This window comes from Oryctolagus cuniculus, chromosome 4 (genome assembly GCF_051225735.1).
Source record: "Oryctolagus cuniculus isolate XC-2025 breed Fujian yellow rabbit chromosome 4, ASM5122573v1, whole genome shotgun sequence".
NCBI classification, from domain to species: domain Eukaryota; kingdom Metazoa; phylum Chordata; class Mammalia; order Lagomorpha; family Leporidae; genus Oryctolagus; species Oryctolagus cuniculus.
The window spans coordinates 82279270-82295594 of NC_142870.1; the positions used below are offsets into that span (position 1 = coordinate 82279270).

The 16325-nt window shown below is 47.3% G+C and overlaps 1 protein-coding gene across 5 annotated transcripts in view; it reads left to right on the forward strand.

The window, feature by feature from the left end:
- RUBCN (rubicon autophagy regulator) overlaps nucleotides 1–16325 on the forward strand; it is an 82280-nt gene extending 65955 nt beyond the window's left edge. For all 5 annotated transcript variants that reach the window (XM_070072240.2, XM_008266734.4, XM_008266733.5 and 2 more), the window contains 9 exons: nucleotides 5543–5603; nucleotides 6318–6450; nucleotides 7098–7243; nucleotides 8102–8166; nucleotides 9259–9497; nucleotides 10823–10884; nucleotides 11304–11457; nucleotides 13276–13369; nucleotides 13598–16325. In XM_070072240.2, the coding sequence (XP_069928341.2) occupies nucleotides 5543–5603; nucleotides 6318–6450; nucleotides 7098–7243; nucleotides 8102–8166; nucleotides 9259–9497; nucleotides 10823–10884; nucleotides 11304–11457; nucleotides 13276–13369; nucleotides 13598–13776 (1133 nt within the window). In that variant the 3' untranslated portion in view covers nucleotides 13777–16325. The remainder of the gene's footprint in view (nucleotides 1–5542; nucleotides 5604–6317; nucleotides 6451–7097; nucleotides 7244–8101; nucleotides 8167–9258; nucleotides 9498–10822; nucleotides 10885–11303; nucleotides 11458–13275; nucleotides 13370–13597) is intronic.

The following is a 16325-nucleotide window of genomic DNA, read 5'->3' on the forward strand; positions in this document are numbered from 1 at the left end:
TCTCTGGGGCTGCAGAGCTGCACTGAGGTAGTGCCAAGGGACACTGCACACAGGGAGATGCCATGCCAACAGCCCTTGATGTGAAACCATTCTCTAGGGTGCCAGGGAAGGCTACCCCCTCCCCCCCCGGAGGTGCCATCCCTCAGCACTCAGGGATATTGGGGAAGGTGCTATGCTCGTGGCAGTTCTGTGAAAATCCCAGAAAGCTTTGCCAGGGGGTGCCAAGGGAAACAGTTTATGAGAGGTACTACCAGTGGTACCTTGCTGCAAAACCACCCAAGGAACGGTTCTAGGAGCAAAGTCAAGTGCATTTCAGGCTGGAGAATCATACCGGAACCAGGAGAAACCCTTTTCTCCTCCAGTATCTCTCCAGCGCCCTCTACTGACCAAGCTTATGAACCTAGCTCTGTTAAGGCACAGCAAGCCAAAAAAAAAAAAAAAAAAAAAAAAAAACCGTTTGAAGCCAAAAGGCAATAAATTGATAGCTAGCATATATAGAGAGAGGAAAGTTCAGGAACTGTATTTTCTGAAAAGTTTCAAAATTATATCCAATTCAAGGTAATCAGTTGCTTTCCCCCTTACCTTTTTAGTTGAGTGTCCCCTCTTTTTAAAAATGATTGTGGTCCTCCTTTTAAAGTGTTTTTTATTAGTCAGAAGTTAACAGAATATACATTGGCCTTGGATTCTTAGGTGTGTTGTATATCAACTCCTTATCCTCAAGAAGAAAAACGGTGTGAAAAGCAACATCAAACTGGCCAGAGTCTTCTCATTTACTGAGTTTAAAAATTGGCAGATTTTGCTAAGGTACTAAGGTGTTAACCAGTTCTTCCCTAATAATTCCAATACCTATGTTTGGCCATGCAGCCAATTCTTCTCCTTGTATCATTGCTTTTGTTTTTATTAATTTGTTTTTACAATTTTTAACTATTTTCATTTAGAGATAATAACCTTTTCCTATCTAAAGCATCAGAAGCATTTGAAATAAATTCTCTTATAAAGAAATATATCTGTTTTTGTACAAAAAAGTCAATGGCTTCATAATTATGTTAAATTTTATATTCCACTTGGAAGGTAAGTTCCTCAGACTTCTTTCTAAAGTGTTCTCAGTGTGGGGTGCATTTAATCCATCCAGTTGAATAGCTTCTTCCTCTCTCTTTACCCCTAATTATATATCTGAGACCTTGATCCACTTTTATCCAGATCCTCAACTAGTATTCTAACTACATCGGAATTAGCTATCTGCCTCAACTGCTCGCAGAGTCAGCAGGACACACAGCACCACCAGCTGGCATCCATAAAACCTGCTACTTGATCCCTGTCAGTGTCAGGTATCAAGTCCCCTTTGTTAATAGGTCTGCCTCTCCCCCACCCCTGGGGCAACATCTTCACCTCCAAAGCTGTCTGTAGCTAAGAAGTTCTTGCCATGCATCCATGACCTCTTTGTACCTCTCTGTGGTAACAACAGAGAAAGGAATAGGATGAAGTATGACTTGATTATATTTTTCCAAGAGAAGAGAATGATTTTTCTCTCAAAGGAAGGAAACACACAAAAAAAGACTTCCTCTCTGTGTGGATGAAGTACTGCTTAATATTGGTTTCTTTACAACCATGAATTTCCAACCACCTCTTCTCTTTGGTGTGTAATGTTTTCTCTACTTATTTTTTTTTAAAGAGAAGCAATGGGAACCAGAGCTGTGGCTCTGCAGGTTAAGCAGCCATCTGCAGGGCAGGCATACCATATGGGTGCCAGTTTGTATCCTGGCCAATCCACTTCCAGTCCAGCTCCCTGCTAATGCACCTGGGAAAGCAGCAGAAGATGGCCCAAGTCCTTGGGCCCCTACACTCATATGAGAGACCAGGAAGAAATTCCTGCATCCTGGCTTCAACCTGGCCCAATCCTGGCCATTGCAGCCATTTTGGGGAGTGAACCAGCAGATGGAAGATCTCTCTCTCTCTGCCTCTCCTCCTCTTTCTTGAACTTAGTGTTTCAAATAAATAAATAATCTTTTTTTTAAGACCATGCATTTTTTTTTTTTTTTGACAGGCAGAGTGGACAGTGAGAGAGAGAGACAGAGAGAAAGGTCTTCCTTTGCCGTTGGTTCACCCTCCAGTGGCCGCCGCGGCCGGCGTGCTGTGGCCGGTGCACCGCGCTGATCCGAAGGCAGGAGCCAGGTGCTTCTCCTGGTCTCCCATGGGGTGCAGGGCCCAAGTACTTGGGCCATCCTCCACTGCACATCCGGGCCACAGCAGAGAGCTGGACTGGAAGAGGGGCAACCGGGACAGAATCCGGCGCCCCGACCGGGACTAGAACCCCGTGTGCCGGCACCGCAAGGTGGAGGATTAGCCTATTGAGCCGCGGCGCCGGCAAGACAATACATTTTTAAAAAGATATTTATTTGTTTGATTGGCAGAGGAAGAGAGATCTTCCATACACTGGTTCACTTCATAAACACCCACAACAGCCAGCGCTGGGCCAGGCCACAGCCAGAAATCCAGAACTCTGTCCAAGTTTCCCATATGGTTAAGGGGTCCAAGCACTTGAGTCATCATCTACTGCCTTGCCTGGCACATCAGCAAGAAGCTACATGGGAAGCAGAATAGCTAGGACTCAGACCAGTACTCTGATACCCAGTATGGGTATCCTGCAAGTAGTGGTTTAACCCACTGTACCACAACAACAGTGCTGTAACATTTTCTCTAATGGCCTAGTCCTAAAGTAACAAAAGTGGCTAGCTCTTTTTTTTTTTTTGAAAGGCAGAGTTATGGAGAGCCAGAGAGAGAGATCTTCCATCTCTGGCGTACTTCCCAAATGGCCCCAACGGCCAGAGCTGGGCTGATCTGAAGCCAGGACTCAGGAGCTTCTTCTGGGTCTCCCATGTGGGTGCAAGGGCCCAAAGACTTGAGCCATCTTCCACTGCTTTCCCAGGCCATAGCAGAGAGCTGGATATGGGATGTCGGTGCTACAGATGGTGGTTTTACCCGCTACGACACAGTGCTGGCCCCGGCTAGCTCTTTATTCAGGGTTGTTGTCTGTTGGAGAGTTTCTCTCATTTTCCTTCTCTGTTATTTTCAAACAGGATGAAATTTGCTTTTAGTCAGTTATTCATTTAGGAAATACTTTCTGAGAGTCTGTTAAATACAAAGCACTCTGAGGCTTCCTAGGAGAAAGCAAGACTAATATTCAATCCAAGACAGTGTGGTACCCAAATAAATGTTGCAAACCAAAGAATCTATGAAGGTCTCCTGTACTATTGCCTATAATTTGTTTCTTTTCTCTACCATCATTAGTTAGAATGTAAACAGATAATTAGCAGTGCATTGGGATCTAGAGTTTGGTGGCAAAATTTGGACAATATACACATGAACATCTTTGTTGTTAAACAAGATAGGCTTTGTTAACTACCAGGAAAAAATTTGTTAATATCTTATTTTTCTACACTTAGCATATGAAAACTGATTGATGGACTTCAATTCTGATATCATACTCATGTATGAGGGATCTTGAAAGTTCATGAAAAATGTGTGTTATGAGAAAACGCATGGATAGGCCGGCACCGCGGCTCACTAGGCTAATCCTCCACCTCGCGGCGCCGGCACACGGGGTTCTAGTCCCGGTCGGGGCGCTGGATTCTGTCCCGGTTGCCCCTCTTCCAGGCCAGCTCTCTGCTGTGGCCAGGGAGTGTGGTGGAGGATGGCCAAGTACTTGGGCCCTGCACCCCGTGGGAGACCAGGATAAGCACCTGGCTCCTGGCTTTGGATCAGTGCAGTGCACTGGCCGCAGTGCGCCGGCCGCGGCGGCCATTGGAGGGTGAACCAACGGCAAAGGAAGACCTTTCTCTCTGTCTCTCTCTCTCACTGTCCACTCTGCCTGTCAAAAAAAAAAAAAAAAAAGAAAGAAAGAAAGAAAGAAAGAAAGAAAGAAAACGCATGGATTTCAAAGTTTTTTGCACCAAAATAAGTTTACCTTTTAGTTTCACTTTTCCATGACCATTTTGAAACATCCTGATATACAGCTTTGAAGACATTAGTTTGTCAGCCATATTAGTTGAGTATATCCTTGTATACAGAGTCCTGTGGTAAATACAAGGGTTTTAGGGCCAAAAGAGTTAGTCACAATCTCATTTCCTCACAATGAGAATGTATGTGAGTAACAGTTGAGCTACTCATGGCCAACTGTAGAACGATGTCATTCAGATACGCTTAGTGCTCTTTTAAGGGCTTCAGACACAGTGGATGGATCGTTATGCAGGCCTAATTAGAGAATAAGGGTCTTTTCATGGGACATCGCTGGAATGTATCAGAACAGTGTTGTTTTCATGGCTTGGATAGGCTCAGGCTGCCTTTCTTGAACATGACTTCTGTATTGCACATTCTTCCCCCATCAAAAGGATTTGGCTAGATGGAGTCTCTGGAGGTTCAGGCAGAGCATTATTAGAAACCCTCTTCAAAACCCTTTTATCAAAAATTGCCTTTGGGACAACCGGTTTCCTGTAAGTATGCCTGAGGACTCTGTGGTAAAGATGGCATTGACTATGTCTGTGAGTGTTTGTTGGTTACCAGACATCTCCAGAGAAGTTCTCTTTTTCCTTCTGCCACTAGACAAGAAGATCTTTCCATGAGGCTTTTTTTTTTTTTTTTTTTAACAGGCAGAGTGGACAGTGAGAGAGAGAGACAGAGAGAAAGGTCTTCCTTTGCCGTTGGTTCACCCTCCAATGGCCGCCGCGGCCGGCGCTCTGCGGCCGGCGCACCGCGCTGATCCGATGGCAGGAGCCAGGAGCCAGGTACTTATCCTGGTCTCCCATGGGGTGCAGGGCCCAAGCACTTGAGCCATCCTCCACTGCACTCCCTGGCCACAGCAGAGAGCTGGACTGGAAGAGGGGCAACTGGGACAGAATCTGGCGCCCCGACCAGGACTAGAACCCGTGTGCTGGCACTGCTAGGTGGAGGATTAGTCTATTGAGCCGCGGCACTGGCCTCCATGAAGCTTTTTTAAGGGTGTATAAAGCTTACAACATTCATGGGTAATAGCAACAGTGGTGAAATGTTAGAAGCAAAGTTCAATTGCACATTCATTTAGTGACTAACCTTTATGACTCAAATTCTGTTAGGTACTAATTCTTACCTACGAAGAGAGAGCCTAGGAGTTTTTGCCTCTAGGAACTTACCATTTAAGAAAGTTTTAGATTTAGGGAGTGAGGTAAAGATTTCGATAATTTATTTTGTGTTTCTTTTTCCAGGGTATGTCCCTGTGCCCTTGGGATGTTTCCTTTTTGTCAGGCACCACTTTTACACCAAACCTGAGTTTGGTTTCCATCTGGATATGTAACCACTTTGACCTTCTCAGTGCTGTGCATGATGTCATTAACCCAACCTGCTTAGGACAAATTATAGATTGTGCTTAGAGCTTACCTGCTCTGTGTCATAGGGTGCCACACTCAGTTGTTACCCCAGGGGTTAGCTGGCAATACCTTGTAATGGTTTCCGTTAACTCATGCTTCTTCCCTTTCATTTCCTGTCCTCCATCGCTTTGGTTTCCATGTAGATGCTGTCATCAGAAGGAACACAGCCTCAAACAGCAAATCCTTCACTTCCTCTCAGTCCTTGTGAGTACTTTATTTATTATTATTTTTTAATGAAATAATGGAACATGTGGAGAAGCAAACCCAGTTCTTGGCATGTAAATGGGATAGGCCATGGGTAAAGCCATCCAAATTCATGAGGAGGCAAGGTTGAAGTGATAGGCCTGCCTGATAATGGCAGGCCCATGGGGAGAGGGCATAATTTTGGTCAGCCAGGATGAGTCCTTGTGAAGGCAAAGCTTGCAGTTGAATCTTTCCTTTTCTGATTGTAACCAGTGGTTCCCAAAGGGTCAGGTCGCAAAGAAGAGAGCACTGATCATGACTTTGGATTATGAAACCAAACTGGACATATTACATACCCAGCTGGGGGAAACAGTAGTTCATTGGGGAGGAACAATAGCCCTTTATAATCCACAAAGCAGTTTTACCCAGTTTATTTTGTAAACAAGAAGGCATCATAATCTCCATTTTGCAATTAAAGAAACTGGAGTTTAAACAAGAAAGTGGCAGTCCTTAGCCAACAATGCCACATAATGCTAGTAAGTGGGACTTGAACTTAAGTCTTGATTTGTGTAAGACCAGTGTATTTTCCACTGTACGCACAAATCTAAGAAAATCAGAGAAACAGCTGAGCACACCGGAGGCACTTGGAGTGTTTGGTCAGCCCAGGAATTACTGCACATGGTACTGGACCCCGATGGAAGGCACCCATCTTCCTGCCTTTTCTTTCCTTTGCAGCTCCCACTGTTTCCTGCACTCTACATCTGCCGAGGCAGTGGCCATGGGGCTCCTGAAGCAGTTTGAGGGCATGCAACTCCCAGCTGCCTCAGAGCTGGAGTGGCTAGTTCCAGAGCATGACGCCCCCCAGAAGGTACACTCTTCAGCTCTTCTTCCCTACCTGGGAGGCAGGTGGTGAGCCTTTCTGATCTTACTGTCCTGTACCATGTGTCCCCAGTCTGGAATGAGCCTATGTGTTTCCTTCCTGGCTCATAGAAGCCATTTGTTAGCAAAAATGTTGAATGAATGAATGAATGCCTAGGTTTCCTTTAGCAATGACAAAAGACAGTGGCTCCTTCACTGTCCTTATTCCATCTAGTGACTGCTCACTAGATGCCCTCCTGTTTGTGACCCCCTTTATTTAGATTTAGGGGGAGTGCCCCTTTGAGGCACTCTGAAAAAGCGAGTTGTCAGACTCTCCTTTGCCCTGCACATGAGTCTTAAAGGCATGAAAGCACTGTGGCATACCAGAGTGCCTGGCATGAGTGCAGGGGCAGCATTAGCAATGGATGCCACCACCCTGGGATGCCATTTCTGTTTGCTTCTTAGAACACGAGGCCCTCGCTTCTAGTGCCCTGTGAGTTCTGTTTTGCTTTAAGGGACTAGATTTCCAGAAGCCCTTACTCTGTGGTATTCCTGAAATGTCTTTCACTTACTATGCTTCTGTCCTGGCCCAAAAGGTCACACATCAGTGTTGTGTAGACTGTTCATGTTAGCTCATCCTGTGTTTTTCTCCTGCAGCTCCTGCCCATCCCGGACTCACTGCCCATCTCCCCAGATGACGGGCAGCATGCTGACATCTACAAGCTGCGGATTCGTGTTCGTGGCAACCTGGAGTGGGCCCCACCCCGGCCTCAGATCATTTTTAATGTTCATCCAGCCCCAACGTGAGTATCCAAGGGCAGTCTTCTCATCCTCTTGCAACTGCCTCCAACTGTACTCCCACAGTTCTGTTCATTTAAGGGCAGAGGGAAAGGATTATCCATTTTGTCCTTAAGTTTTTTTTTTTTTTTTAAGATTGATTTATTTATTTGAAAGGCAGAGTCACAGAGAGGCAGAGGCAGAGAGAGAGAGAAGTCTTTCATCCGCTGGTTGACTCCCCAAATGGCCACAATGACTGAAGCTGGGCCAATCCAAAGCCAGGAGCCAGGAACTTCTTCCGGATCTCCCACGTGGGTGCGGGGTCCCTAGGACTTGGGCCATTTTCTGTTGCTTTCCCAGGCCATAGCAGAGAGCTGGATTGGAAGTGGAGCAACCGAGTCTGGAACCGGTGCCCATGTGAGATGCCGGCACTGTAGGTGATGGCTTTACCTACTATGTCACTGTGCCAGCCCCTGTCCTTAAGTTTTTAGCTGTTAGTCCTTCCATGCTTTCCCAGAGCTAGCTGGAAATGAGTACTTTTTGTCACTGGTATTCCCAATCTACTACCTGCCTCCCAATAGTTTTGTGAGGTTACAGGTTTTTCTTCTCTTTATTAGACACATGGATGCTTTTATCGCCTGTTATTCTCTCCCCTTTACTATTTCTCAACCTGTACATTTGTTCAGGACCACTGGAAGAGTCACTGCTTACACCTAAGCCCTGACATTATCATCCTCACTTTGAATTAGTTCTTTCAATAGGTTCGTTTTGTCCAACAGTGAACTCCACCCCACACCCCATTCTCTGAGTATTCTTATCCTTTACACCCCAGAGGCCTCATGCAGCTGCTACCTGCCAATCTGCTCTCCTTCCCCTTTGCTTAGGAGGAAAATTGCTGTGGCCAAGCAGAATTACCGCTGTGCAGGATGTGGCATCCGGACCGAGCCTGGTGAGTATCCTCTCCCACCACTGTACTGCCTCCAAGGGCTTTACCCGTCCCACACCTAGGAAAGCAGGTGGTACGAGGAGGTGACAGGGCAGAATGGAGGAAGGAGAAAGAAGGGGCCTGGCGGGGAAAGGGTTAGACTAGGAAAGAACACTGGCAATCAGGGATATTATTTCTGAGAGCACACTACAGGACTGTGTACTGGAGAAAATCGGATAGTCTCAGGTTCTTGGAGGTGAGTCTTACCAACTCTGGCAGATTGTGGTTCCTCAGTGGCCCCGGGATGGAATGTAAGAACTGTAGGCTCCACTATGTGGGTATCTTCCAGCTTTAGGGAACTCAGAGGTGGCAAAACAAGAGGCCACTGACCACTCTCATTCCTGCCCTTTTTTTTTTTTTTTAAAGATCTATCCATTTATCCAAAATGACAGAGTTATAGACAGAGAGAGTTCTTCCATCTGCTGGCTCACTCCTCCAATGGCTGCAACAGCTGGAGCTGAGCCAATCTGAAGCCAGGAGCTAGAAGCCTCTTCTTGGTCTCCCACACGGGTACAGGAACGCAAGCACTTGGGCCATCTTCTGCTGCTTTCCCAGGCCATAGCAGAGAGCTGGATTGGAAGTGGAGCAGCTGGGACTCAAACTGGCCCATATGGGATGCTGGTACTACAGGTAGCAGCTTTACCTGCTACGCCACAGCACCCGCCCTTTCCCCTGTTTTTAAGATTTATTTTTTATTGATTTGGATTACATAGAGAGAAAGGGGGAGAGAGAGAGAGGTCTTCCATCTGCTGGTTTATGCCCCACATGGCTGCAGCAGCCAGGGCTGGACCAGGCTGAAGTCAGGAGCCAGGAGCCCAAGCTCTTGGGCCATCTTCTACTGCTTTCCCAGGAGCATTACCAAGGAGCTGGATCAGAAGTGGAGCAGCCAGGACTTGAACCAACCGGCATCCATATGGGATGCTGGCACTGCAGGCAGTGTCTTAAGCAGCTGCGCCACAACACTGGCTCCCATTTCTGCCCTTTCAAGCTGCCTCATCAGCCCTGTAGATGGAAAAGTCACATCTGGCCTTTTGGCTTTCTGGTTTTATTTCCCAGATTATATCAAGCGACTGCGGTACTGTGAGTACTTGGGCAAGTACTTCTGTCAGTGCTGCCACGAGAATGCCCAGATGGTCATCCCCAGCCGGATTCTGCGCAAGTGGGACTTCAGCAAGTACTATGTCAGCAATTTCTCCAAGGACCTGCTCATTAAGATCTGGAACGATCCACTCTTCAACGTGCAGGACATCAACAGCGCCCTCTATAGGAAGGTCAAGCTGCTTAACCAAGTCCGGGTAAGAACCTTGAGAAGGCCGCGTAGTGGTAGATTCTTGCTCTTCTCCCTTCATCCCCTGTGTGTTCATATGGAATTATCCAAGATTGCCGTTGTCACAGTGTCAGAGTTATAACCATCTCATCATCCAAACTCTAGTACCTTGTTTTTAAAAAAAAATTTAAGATTTTATTTATTTACTTGAGAGAGCTACAGAGAGAGGAAGAGACTACAGACAGAGAAAGGGAGAGACAGAGAGAAAGATCTTCCATCCACTGGTTCACTCCCCAAGTGGCCGCAGTGGCTGGAGCTGGACCAGTCTGAAGTCAGGAACCAGGAGCTTCTTCTGGTTCTCCTGTATAGGTGTAGGAGAGGAGCCAGGACAGGAATTGGTGCCCATATGGGATGCCGGCACCACAGGTGGAGGCTTAGCCTGCTATGCCACAGCGCTGGTCCCAATCTATGCACTTTCTTAATCTGTTCTCATTTCCCTAGAATCTGGCTAGTCAGAGCCTCAAACCTGGCAGTGATACTCTGAAGCTAGAGAGTGCTTGGTGGCAAAAGCAGAACTTCTCCCTTCACCAACAGTATTACTGAGTAGAGAATAGGGTATTAAGTGGGAAATTTGTTCTCTGGTGTCCACGTCTCTTTCCAGCTGTTTGTGATTTGGGCAGACTGACCTGGTACAGGGGCCTTTCCTGACTAAAGAGCCCCATGGTGTGAGTTGTTGAATTTGAGGTGTAGAAGACAGCTTGACTCTGGGTTAAAAGTGCCTTCCCTCCCTTCCTTCCTTTTTTGATTTTGTTTGTTTATTTGAAAGGGTTACAGAGAAAGAGAGGGAGAGAGATCTTCCATCTGCTTATTCACTCCCTAGGTGGCCACAACAGCCAGGCTGGGCTGGGCCGGAGCCAGGACTTTCTTTCTTTTTTTTTTTTTTTTATTTTATTTATTTATTTTTTATTTTTTGACAGGCAGAGTGGACAGTGAGAGAGAGAGACAGAGAGAAAGGTCTTCCTTTGCCATTGGTTCACCCTCCAGTGGCCGCTGCGGCCGGTGCGCTGTGGCCAAGGAGCCAGGACTTTCATCTGGGTCTCCCACGTGGGTGATATGAGCCCAAGCACTTGGACCATCTTCCACTGTTTTTTCCCAGGCAATTAGCAGGGAGCTATTTCTGAAGTGGAGCAGCCAGGACAAGAACCAGAGCCCATATGGGATGCCAGCATCACAGGCAGAGGCTTTACCCCCTATGCCACACCACTGACCCCAAAGTTCTCATCTTTCTAACAGTTGATTCTCTCCTCCTCTCCACACCTCCTTCTCCCCTGGCCCCAATGTTTTTCCCTTCAGCTGCTGCGGATCCAGCTCTATCACATGAAGAACATGTTTAAGACATGCCGGTTGGCCAAAGAGTAAGTCTTGGTGGAGGCCAGAGTCCTCTAGCTGAGTCAATGTGTCTGAAAGGGACGTATCCCAGCAGTTGGCTTTTGTGTTAAAAAGGAGAGGGAGGATTTTGGTAAGTGAGAAGCCACAGCAGTGACTGTATTTGTGTCCTTCTCTCTGGAATGGGAATCGGGTGGTTCTTTCCAAGGCAGGCATGCATCTGCAAGCTGGCATGCATCACTCTGCAAGAGGTTATAAATAAGTCACTTCTTTATCCAGACACTAAGTAGTGTGGGAAGACTGGGGTGGCCTGGAACACCTGGGCTAGTGGATGTTGCCCGACTTGTTACTTTATATCTTATGCTTCTGCATAGTGATCCCTCTGTTATGATGTGCCACATGACATGTGTGTTCCCTCTCCCTGCCCCCTTCCCCTCTTTTCCTGTAGGCTTCTGGATTCTTTTGACACAGTCCCAGGCCACCTGACAGAGGATCTGCACCTGTACTCACTGAATGACCTGACTGCAACCAAGAAAGGGGAGCTGGGGCCTCGGCTTGTGGAGCTCACCAGGGCAGGGGCTGCCCACGTCGGGCGATGCATGGTAAAGAGGTCTTACTCTAGCATGCGGCTAAACCCTTGCTTAGGAATACAGGGAGAGGGCTGGACCCAGGGTTCTTGCCACTTAGCTCCAAGAAGTTGGAATGGCCACTCAGCACTAGGGGAGAAACTGGGAAGGGTTGCCTGTTCCTTTAGTTTATGAACAGCCAAATCCTTCAGCTCTAAAGAGTCTAGAATTAGAAAGGGAATTGGTGCTGACATTGCCCCTGGGTCGCAACTGGGTAGACTGAGCAGGCAGTCAGTAAAGAATTATCATGACATGGCCGGCGCTGCAGCTCACTAGGCTAATCCTCCGCCTTGCGGCGCCGGCACACCGGCTTCTAGTCCCAGTCGGGGCGCCAGATTCTTTCCCGGTTGCCCCTCTTCCAGGCCAGCTCTCTGCTGTGGCCAGGGAGTGCAGTGGAGGATGGCCTAAGTACTTGGGCCCTGCACCCCATGGGAGACCAGGATAAGCACCTGGCTCCTGCCATCGGATCAGTGCAGTGTGCCGGCCACAGCGCGCCGGCCGGGGCAGCCATTGGAGGGTGAACCAATGGCAAAGGAAGACCTTTCTCTCTGTCTCTCTCTCTCACTGTCCACTCTGCCTGTCAAAAAAAAAAAGAATTATCATGACATGGGAGGAGAATCCTGGGTTACCATTGAGAGAGGGATTCCCATCTGGGTCTTAGCTTTATTATTTTCAGTCACTGTGAGCAAAAGAAATAATTTGCCCTGCCTGAGGTAAACCTCAATTTTCTTGTCTCTACATTGAAATGTCTTCCTGTCAGTATTTTCAAGATTGATGGAGTAACTTATGTGACAGCATTTTATAAAATTTATTTGTTGTTTGGGATATACTCAATATGCCAGAAATTCAGAAATTCCCTATTTTTAGAACTTTCCTTCTTAAAATATACCATTAATGGGAAAAACTAGAGCTTACAATGGGGCAGATTTAGGGAATCCTGAGTGGCTACAACTGGACTCGAGGCGAGGTGTTATTATTTTTTTAAAAGATCTGTTTATTTGAAAGTCAGAATTACACAGAGAGAGGAGAGGCAGAGAGAGAGAGAGAGAGAGAGAGGTGTTACAATTTTTTTTTAAGAGTTATTTTATGTATTTGAAAGGCAGAGTTACAGAGAGAGATGGAGCAGGATCTTCCATCTGCTGGTTCACTCCCTAAATGGCCACAATGATTGGAGCTGGACAAATCTGAAGCCAGGAACCAGGAGCTTCTTTTAGGTCTTCTACATGTGTGCAGGGGCCCAAGGACTTGAGCCATCTTCCGCTGCTTTCTCAAGCCATTAGCAGGGAGCTGGATTGGAAGTGGAGCAGCCAGGACACAGTTGAATGTTGGCACCCATATGGGATGCTGGTGCTGCAGGTGGCAGCTTTACCTGCTATGCCACAGTGCCAGCTCCACTGGGTGTTATTTTGGGGAGATATCCTTGTTTTCATGTTTTATCTTAATCAGTAGTTGTTCCTACATCAAATTAAAATCAGTCCCCAGACTGGCAGAGGGACTTGTGGAGGGCTTATGTGGTCCAGCCCCGCCTCTCCACCTGTCTTCCCTGAGAGCCGCTGCAGTGGTTGGGGCTTTTGAGTTTGTGCCTTTCTTGTCTCCACCTCAAAGTTCTGCCTGACCCTGCCCAGTCCTGGCCTGGTTTGGCTTTCATGCTACGTCCAGCTCAGGCCTCTTTCCCGTGGGCTCTAGAACCCCTTCACCTACTCAATTTGTATTTCTGTTTTGTGCCACCCCTCCCTTGGGTCCACCCATTGTTGTGCCATCCCTCATTTTGCTGCATGTCTCTTTCTTCCCCAGCTCTGCCAAGCCAAGGGCTTCATCTGTGAGTTCTGCCAGAATGAAGATGATGTCATCTTTCCTTTTGAGCTCCATAAGTGCCGGACCTGCGAAGGTGAGGGCTTAGTGCCAGGAGTAGGGCAAGCAAATCTGAACACAAAGCTGTTGATTTCCTCTGCACCAACTCCATTAGCAAGAGTTTGGTTTGGTTCATCAACTCCCTGTGTTTCACAACCAGGGCACTGAGCCTTTGTGGTGAGAGGGGGCTATGGCAGCGGCTTAGCTCCAGTTGGAGATAATACAAATTGTTTTCTTCTCTCTCGTACCTTCCTGACCTGTACAGAGTGTAAAGCGTGTTACCATAAAGCGTGCTTCAAATCTGGAAGCTGTCCCCGGTGTGAGCGGCTGCAGGCCCGCAGGGAGCTGCTGGCCAAGCAGAGCCTGCAGTCCTACCTGTCAGACTACGAGGAGGAACCCACCGAAGCCTTGGCCCTAGAAGCGACCGTCCTGGAGACCACCTGAAGAAATCACACGAAGCCCTCTCTCCAGGGCTGGGGTCACACACCATGCAGAGCTGAGCCACCCTTTGAAGGACCTTCCTGACTTGGGACATTTTTTTTTTTAATTATCATTTTTTTTTCATGACTTCTCTGACGTCCAGGTGTCGTCAACCTTTGTTAGGTTGATGTGGTCCAGTCTGTTGTGACAGACAGTTTGCGGGCATCAGGCATTTCCAACTGAACTGACACATAGGTGCTCAAGCAGATTGGAGTGCCTCTGTCAGGGGAGGAGACAGTGGGACCCAGTTCTGACTTCCATGGCCTTCCCCCAAGGACCAGATCTGGTTTCAGCTGCATCTCAAGAGTCATTTCCAGTTGAATGTTGTGTTAGTTTCGAGCTTCTGAGCCAAGCCCTCCTCAGCCAACTCTCTTCTCCTTTGCTGCTGAAACAGGGGGTTGGAGTTTTCTCCTCCCAGGCCTGGAATAGGGTCAGACTGCCCTGAGGAGAAGCAGCAGAGACTGGGACTACATTGTAGGCTGACTTAGGTATTTTGGGGCCACGAAAACAGAATCATTACCATCCTAAAATCCTCAGAGACCTCAAGGAAGCAGCCGTGACTCCATTCGAGACAGATGTCACGAGCTAACTTTCATTATCCACCGCAGCAGGCTTCAAGCAGAGTAGATCAGGCCCACTTGTAGCCTGGTGCCACGGGCTTACGTGAGGCTACAGCTGTGCTTTAAGGAGCCTTTCATTCGTCCAGAGGAGTTGTTGGCCACCTCTTAGGTATCAAGGTTCTTAGTTAACCCAGCTCTCGGTGTAGAAGCAGTCTTCCAAGCTCAGGCAAGTCTCTGACACCGTCTTACAATGAAGACAGAAATCCTACTCCCCATCTTATCAGTGGGTCCCTTCATACCCTGTCCTCTGTTAGCTGGTCATTGTGGTTCAGAGTCAAAGTGAAACCCAGCTCTGTTCTCTCCCCTTCTTGCAGCAGAGCTGGGACCTCCCTGGTGGCTGATCTGTTGCCTTAGTTTCTTTTGTCAAAGTGGGGTTGGGGGCTTCCTGCTATTAGTAGTGCTATGTAGAACTTGACAGTTTGTGGCTGTGGAGTGTGAATGTTCCTGCATTCTTGAGATAATAAGAGCCTTTATGCCAGTTATGCACTTAACTCTTTAAATAGCCTAGTGATTCATGTGTGCAATCATCCTTTTCTTATTAACGAATTTTAACAGTTTCCCTCCCCTGTTAATGTGTGTTTTGATGAGGAAAGGTCTTGGGTGGGACCATGAATCTGTTTGTTGTGTTATTAAGTTGCTATAGCTTCTAACCTCTGTGTAAAACACTGGTCAGGGTTGCTTCTTCAAGGGCTGGCAGCTGTGTGAAGTAAAGCCCCAGTATTTTTGTTCTGGGACTGACTTCTTCCTGTGTACTGTCTTCCTGTTAGTTGGTTGCTAGTAGAAAAAAATTTTGGCTTGAGTGCTGCCCCTAGAAACTGAACAGAAAGTTGTGTGTGGCTGGTGGAAGCTGATGAGTGTCTGAGCTGGCGCTAACAAGGAGTCTCATGAGGAAGCAGCAGGCCAGTAAGGTAAAGACCAGAGCTGAGTCTCCAGAGAGCAAGAGGGAACAAAGAGGAACTGGTTCATGGTGTTGATTCCTCTGCCTTGAAGCTGGGCTCTGAAGGCAACGTTGGATTGGAAGACTCTGGCTCTTCTCCGTTCGGTTCATGGTCAAGTTCTAAAAGCCAAGACCCAGCCCAGTTTTGAAGGGCTGACTAGAAGCCGCCTTGTCCTTCAAGTAGCTTTGGGAATGACCCCACAAAATTCAAGTGTCACTGAGGGTTAGGCCCCACGTGCAGACTCAGGGGTTTGTGAAAATGCCGAGCTCTACTTCCAGTTTTGGGTATAAATCCAGCTCCTTACTCCAAGTCACTACACTGAGGGAGAGCATACTCTCACTGCCCAGTTTCCTATCAGCATAGGGTCAAAGGCTGGAGAATGCTGCCACAGTTTCTAAAGTGAACTCAACCATCCTACATGCTCCTGGGTTTTCACTTACTTTTCTCCACCTCCTCCATCCTATCCCTATAGATGGCGTATCTGTTCTAGCGACCCTGATCATAAGCTGTCTTCACTGTCAAAGCACCCATTTATTTATTTCCTTGTGTAAAGGGGGGAGGGGAAGGGAGCAGAGCATGGGATGTTTGGAAAGCACTTTGCAACTGACCAGTGTCTAAAAATCTGCTGCTATCAGGGCAGAAGCTTCTGAATGCACTGAAGAGAATTCCTTCTATATGAAATGGGAGGGAAGAAGTGTTCTTTTTTGTAAATAAAGGAAGAAAAAAATTCATTTGTTCATGAGGTAGAGGCAAGATCAAGACATGGCAGAAGAGTGGAAGGCAAATCTCTTTCACTTAAATGAGGCTATTCGTGACTTTCTCTGCCAAGGCTTTAGAGCAAGAGTAACTAGAGATGTGTGTGTGTGTGTACAATTCATGTTCTGGATTTCCACTTGCTGCAGTTCTTGCACAGCCCGACAGTTCATTGTCGTCGTGAATAAACTGAGGAAACAAA